This window comes from Plasmodium gaboni, chromosome 12 (genome assembly GCF_001602025.1).
Source record: "Plasmodium gaboni strain SY75 chromosome 12, whole genome shotgun sequence".
Classification (NCBI taxonomy): Eukaryota; Apicomplexa; class Aconoidasida; order Haemosporida; family Plasmodiidae; genus Plasmodium; species Plasmodium gaboni.
The window spans coordinates 1,717,153-1,724,652 of NC_031492.1; the positions used below are offsets into that span (position 1 = coordinate 1,717,153).

General features: G+C 17.2%; 3 protein-coding genes across 3 annotated transcripts in view; all 3 read right to left on the reverse strand.

Annotated features, from left to right (window-relative positions):
* Positions 1-359: 359 nt before the first annotated feature.
* On the reverse strand, positions 360-1,471 carry PGSY75_1249500 (putative cutA; the record flags this gene model as incomplete). Its single annotated transcript, XM_018787050.1, has 5 exons — positions 360-401; positions 590-622; positions 751-849; positions 971-1,063; positions 1,217-1,471. 5 exons carry the CDS (start codon positions 1,469-1,471, stop codon positions 360-362), a joined length of 522 nt encoding a protein of 173 aa, XP_018640915.1.
* Positions 1,472-1,926: 455 nt separating this feature from the next.
* On the reverse strand, positions 1,927-4,773 carry PGSY75_1249600 (leucine-rich repeat protein; the record flags this gene model as incomplete). The annotated part of the gene is made up of 3 exons (XM_018787051.1): positions 1,927-1,961; positions 2,178-4,311; positions 4,489-4,773. 3 exons carry the CDS (start codon positions 4,771-4,773, stop codon positions 1,927-1,929), a joined length of 2,454 nt encoding a protein of 817 aa, XP_018640916.1.
* Positions 4,774-5,923: 1,150 nt separating this feature from the next.
* PGSY75_1249700 (hypothetical protein) overlaps positions 5,924-7,500 on the reverse strand; it is a gene marked incomplete at both ends in the record, with an annotated part of 2,415 nt that continues 838 nt past the window's right edge. Inside the window, one exon of the mRNA XM_018787052.1 lies at positions 5,924-7,500. This exon is cut by the window's right edge and continues 838 nt beyond it. Within this exon, the coding sequence (XP_018640917.1) occupies positions 5,924-7,500 (1,577 nt within the window).

Sequence of the window (7,500 nt, forward strand, 5' to 3'; positions counted from 1 at the left end):
TATATATATATATGTATATATTTTTATTTATTTATTTCTTCATTCATTTATTTCTTCATTCATTTATTCTCTTTTTATGTGTGTGAATTGGTGATCCTCTATATTCTTTTATATAATATTTATGAGCAAATAAATAAAATTACTCATATTGCATTAAAAGGATATATATATATATATATATATATATATATATATATATAACATTATTCTTCTCTATATTTATTTATTTATATATTTATTATGTATGTAATATGTCAAAAAAAAAAAAAAAAAAAACCTTTTAAAATTTATCGCAGCAAGTCATATATATATATTATATATGTTTAAAATTATTATCTTACATATAAATTTTGATTTTTTTATATTTTCTTCACTGAATTGTTTACCCAATCTAAATAATCCTGAAAAAAAAAAAAAAAAATAAATAAATAATTATATACACATTATTATATATATATATATATATATTATATTGATGTTGTAATTTAAAATTTATAGCATGTTATTAATCTCTTTCATATATATAATATCATTTTATAAAAAAGAGAAAAAGTGTATTTTTTTTTTTATTTTCAAATGGACAACTTACTTTACTTCCATGTTCTATAGGAACAGCAATAACCTACAATAGACAATGCAATAAAAAAAAAAATAAAAAATAACAAATAAAAAATAAAAATATTATAATAACATAAAACTAAATAATTAAATAATTCTCTTATTTTTTATTTATTTTTTTTTTTTTTTTACCTCTGGTATTTCATATGGATGATTTGATTTTACAAATTTTACAATTTCTTCAAAAAGATGTTTTTTTGTTTTTATCATCATTAATACTTCGTTGTCTTTCTATAGAAGCAAACATATAACATATACATATATATATATATTATTATATATATATATATTATTATATATATATATATTATTATATATGTATATGCTTATTCTTTTCTCTTTATTTTCTTACAGCTATTTCTCCTTTCCAGTGATACAAACTAAGAATACCAGGGATAATATTTACACAACTTACTAATTTTTCTTCTAATAATACATAAGATATCTTTAAAAAAAAAAAAAAAGAAAAAAAAGAAACTATATATATATTAAATATATATATATATATTATATTATTTTTGAACATGTTGTATCTTAAATATTTTATCATTTCTTATGTATAATTTTTTTTTTTTTATGTTTACATTTTTGTTCTTACCTTTTCAGCTACCTCCTTACTTGGGGTTGTAACATACACTGCTATGAATGGAGATTCCTGATTTTCCATTTTATTTTTTATATGATATTTTCTTTGAAATTTATTTTTGTATTTATTGAAACAATTATTTTTAGTTAGCTTATTGAAATTTAAAATATTGTTTAAAAAAAGAGGATATGAAATTAATTTCTTACACCTTTTTTCTGCTCTCAGAAATAATGTAAAAAACATTATCAAAATGGTAAGTATATACATTAATATGTAAACAAAAAATAAATGATAAATAAATAAATAAATAAATAAATAAGATATATAAATATAAATATATATATATATATATATATATTATTTATCCTTGGATATATAAAATGTGCTTATAATTTATAATACATTTTATATACAAATTTTTAATGTGTTTAATTTTTTTTTTTTTTTGTTCTAGAAATATTATATAATGGTAAAAAAATTTTATTAAATAATATATATATATTTGTATATCATAAAAATATAATTTAGAAGTATTTAAAAAAAAAAAAAAAGAACTCATCATCTTAATACGCACATATATATAAAGGATATTTAAAATAAAAATTATATATATATATATATATATATATATATATTTTATATCATTAGTATGATTCTTTCTTGTTATTATAATATATATAAATATATGTATATTTATTTATTTCATTTTTATGACTTACCAATTAGTCTTCCTTTTTATAATTCCACCAATCCGATTCTAGAAAAAAAAAAAAATAATAAAATAATAAAATAATATACTTTTAAATAATTACATTGTGGCAAAATATGTGTCAATATAAATATCATTAAATGGAAAGCAAAATGGTTGAATATATTTCTATGATTAGAATTATTGTTATATAATCATATATATATATATATATATATATATATATTTATTTATTTATTTATTTACATATATTTTTATGTTTACCTGTGCTGCTCTTGTCTGTGTTATCTTCAGAATCATAGAGAGGGATCAACATAGGTGGAATTCCTCTGACAGTGAGAGGTAAATTTTTAAATATAAAATTTTTATTTTTTAGAAATTTATATTTTTTATAAGATATTAAATTAGTAAATTCTTGATATGTATTATCACTTAAATCTTGACAACATGATATATCTAAATATTCTAAGGTACATAATGATGTTTTTAAAGATTTTAAAAGATATGAAATACCTTCATTATTTATATTACAACCTGAAAGATTAAGAAATTTGAGACCTTTTAAACAGTTAGCTGAAAATATATTATTCGAATTATATAATTTATTAAAATGATCATTTTTTTTATATATACAATTTCTACGATTTTCTTGTAGATATAAATTTTTTGATAAATCTGTTGCTCTATAAAAATTTGATAAACCTATACATGAAAAAAAATTATTTTCTTCATTATGTCTATTAATTATTATATCTTTTAATATATTTATATTATTAATATCTTCTTTATTATTATATGTATTCAAGTGATTCTTATCTGTTCTATGTGTTTGTTTATTATCATTATGGATTGAAATACAAGATTGGTCATTCGGTGTGTTATAAATATTATTTATGTTGCTTGGGTTTTTATATGTATTAAAATTTATGTTATCATCATAAAATTTTTTATCATCATAAAATTTTTTATCATCATAAAATTTTTTATCATCATCATTTTTTTTATTATCATCATTTTTTTTATCATCATCATTTTTTTTATCATCATTTTTTTTATAATTCATTTTTTTTATATACATATCCAAGTCTTCCTGTGTTGAACTAGAATTTTGTTTTACGTATTCATTCGTTTCTTTTAGAGAATTTTTAATGAGAGTGGCCTGATTTATCAAGGCATCTGATATGTAAATACAAGAATTATTAGATAATTTATTATAAGATAAAGAGAGCTCAGAAATATTGAAATTGCTTGCAAGACTTTCATAACAAAATCTTTTTATTTTTTCATCTGTTATATGATTATTAGATAAATTGATAATTTTTAATGTGTCGTTATTTTTTAAACATTCATTTAAAGGGTTAAGATCTGTGATATTATTATATGAAAAATCGATTTCTTCAATTTTATTGTCTTTATTATGTTGGATATGTAAACAAAATATTTTGAAGTTTTCATCATTAATATTATTATTTGAAAGGCAAAGTATGCGTAAATTTTTTGCCTTATATAAATTATTAATTAAGCATGTGAATATTTTATTTTGGCTAGTCATTCTATTGTAAATTATATCACAATCATTATATGAATCATTATAATATTTATTATGTGAATCATTGTGATTGTTATTATATAAATCATTGTGATTGTTATTATATAAATCATTGTGGTTGTTATTGTTTATATTATTATCACCTGTTGGATGATCTCCACATATACTTGCTAAATATAATTGTTTTAAATTTGGCTGTATATCAAAAAATATTTCAATATCCTTTGGAAGGTTATCAGATATAATATTATTTTCTGATATATTTAATATTTCTACATCTTTACATTTAGATAGAAAATAAGAAATAGATGTATTATTAATGGCTACATTTTTTATAACAATTTTATATTTCCTTTTGTCTTTTTTATTATGTAAGATATCACTTAATTTAATTATAAAATTGTTACCTAAAAAATTATCTGACATGTCAATTTCTTGTAGATCCTCATTTTCTGTTTTATCTTCAAAGATTTCAAAATTTTTGTCATCATTACATATATGATGAGAATCATTAAACTCATTGGGAATAATATATTTATCTTGTTTGTAGTCTAAAATATTATTACAATTTTGATTTTCAAATATAAAATTGTTTATATGATTAGGTTGTATTACATCGTGACAATTGCTTAGATTAGTTTTATTATTATTTGTAGAAATATTTTTTTTTTTTTCTACATTAAGTACTTGATAAATGTTACTAGGGTTTGAATTTTCTTTTATATGATCTTGAAAAAATTCTTGAATAATATTAATTGCCCCTTCTTCTTTTATTAAATTATTAGATAAATTGAGACACCTTAGATGTGGCAAATACTTTATACACTTTGACAAAATGTTGGCGCTATCCTTCATAAATAAAATATGTAAGAGTTTATATAAAAAAAAAAAAAAAAAAAAAGAAAAAGTATATATATATATATATATATATATATATATATATGTATATATGTATATTTTATGTTTATCTTTATTTTTTTATCTTATCATCATATAATTTTTTTTTTTTTTTTTATTTTATCTTACATTTGTCAAACTGTTATTTGAGAGATTTAATGTTGTAAGTCTTCTGCTTCTTAATATACAGGGTATAAGAATAGATAAACCCCAATCATTAATTTTGAGGCTACTTAATTGTATTTCTTTGACTGTATTTAAATTATGTATTAAATAATTTTTATCATTTATATTTTTTTGAATGTTTAACGTTGAAACAAAATCGGCAATATCATCTTCATTTATTATTAAATTGGAGGAGTATATAATGTCATTTTCTAATTTTAATTTTTGAATCTTACAATTATTATTCATCATAAAAAAATAAATAAATAAATAAATATATATATATATATATATATATATATATATATATATATATATATATTTGTATATATTTATATATTTCTGTCTGATCTTGTATTATAGTTTAACCTCTCTATAAGTATATTCAAAAAAAAAAAAAAAAAAAAAAAAAAAAAATACATATTATATATATATATATTTTATATATTTTTAATATATGCATTTATATATATATATATATATATTTTTTTTTTAATTCTTATATGAAATATAAAATTAATTTTATCCACAAATTTTTTTTTTTTTGTTTTTTTAATTTAAACAAAATTAATATATTTTCCAAATGTTTAAATGTTATTATATTATATTATATATGGAAATAAACAGGAATAAAAATATATATAATAAATATATATATATATATATATATATATATATATAATATATTTAATTTTATCAAATACGAAAATATTTATCATATATATAAATCATTTAGTAATTATTTTAAAATTTAAATTATATATATATATATATATATATATATATATATTTTCCATTTCTCCTTTTTTTTTTTTTTTTTGTTCAAACATGTTTTTTATATAAATGCATAATTAAAAAAACGGACATAATATAATATATTTGTTTGTTCTATCAAGGAAAATAATTTAAAACGAACTATACTATGAAAAAATATATATATATATATTTATATATTTTTTTATTTTATTATGTGTGTCGAAAAAAAAAACATATAAAGAAAATATAAAAAATAAAATATATTTTATATTTAACATGAATATACTTCATAATATGAGTTGTTCTTTTTCATTTATTTTTAAACTATAAAATTTATATGTCTTTTGAAGATTTTTCTTTTTTTTATATAAATGTTCAATGATTATTAAATTATATATATGTTGTTTTTTGTCTGTATGTAATTCATTTGAGCCATCATTTATAATTAAAAAGAAAGAAAAAAAAAAAAAAAAAAAAAAAAAATTCTTATAGTATAAACTAAAAAATGATACATAAAAAGAAAATGTAGACAACACATTTTGAAGAAAAAAAAAAAAAAAAAAAATTATAAACACATCATAGTAGTCTATAAAAATGATACATTTTGTTTTATTATTTTTTTTTTTTTTTTTGACCCCCAAATTTACTTTTCTATATTTAAAACAGTATCTTTGAGATTATAATTTTTAGAGACACTCTTACAAATATTAGATAATGAATTGTTTATATTTGCAAACGAAATATTGACATTAGTATTATATTGTTTTGACAAGGTTGAAAATAAGAATTGTTGTTTATTGTTGTAAAAATTATTTTTTGTATGACTTATATTATGTTGTTGTTGTTTTCCTTGTTGATCATGATAGTGATTTTTTTCTTCTTGTTCATCCTGTTTATTGTTTTCATACATATATTCTTTATTATCCTTTATATATGATTTATTTTTTTGTTCATTTGTTGAAGTATCTAAAGATGTAGAATAATTTATATTATGACGATTATTATAATAATATGGTATTACATATGATTGATTATTTTGTATATTCTTGGAATATTCGTTGTCTATATTATATTTATATCTTTCACTTTTATTGTTAAGCATATTATTGGTGCTATTCATATTATTTATATTATTCATATTATTCATATTATTCATATTATTCATACTATTAATATTATTAATATTATTTATATTTTTTATATTATTTATATTATTTATATTATTTATATTGTTTATATTATTCATTATGCTCATATTGTTGATACTATTAATAATATTACTTTCATTATTTTTATGATTTACATATATATTGCTATCTGTATCATTATTCATATTATTATTTCTATTTTGATCATTTCTATTAATATAAGAATGATTCATTATGTGAGTGTTTGTAGTACTGATATCATTTTGATTGTTCATATTATAAAACATATCGGCACTTCCACTATTATTATTATTATTATTATTATTTATATTTATATTGCTAGTTCTGGTTATATTATTAACTTTGGCTTGATACATTTTTGTGTATTTAATTTTTAGTTGGTTCGGATTTATATTATTCATATTATTATAATTAATATTATAATTATTATTATTTATATTATTTATATTATGATTCATGTTATCTATATTTTCATCATTTTTTATTGTATTTCCTTTTTCATTATTATGAGGAAGAAACATAGAAGGTACATATAAATTATTATTTGCATTGTCTCCTTCTATATTATTTTGATTCAATAATTTTTTACATAATTGTTGAGCCGACTGTATCAATTTGGATACATTTTCTACATTGACATCTGGATTCTCAATTAAGAAATTCCCTTCAGATGCTTTTATTAATGCCTTTTGCATGCAGGAGATATATTTTATAAGTTCTATTATCATTGAAATGATTTCATCTCTCTTATTGGAATCATTCTCTATAAAATGATTCCTGTTTTCTTCCTCTGGAAAAAAAATTTGATTTTGGCTAGCTGAGTAATTATTATTAATATATTTAATCATTGAATTAGAATTTGTATGTTTATAATTATGAGATTGTATTTTATCTGTATTGTCAATAATATTATTGTCACTAAAATTATTGTCAGCATAATTATTTTCAATATAATTATTTTCAATATAATTATTATCAATATAATTATTGTCAATATAATTATTGTCAATATAATTATTTTCCATATAATTATTGTCAATAAAATTATTGT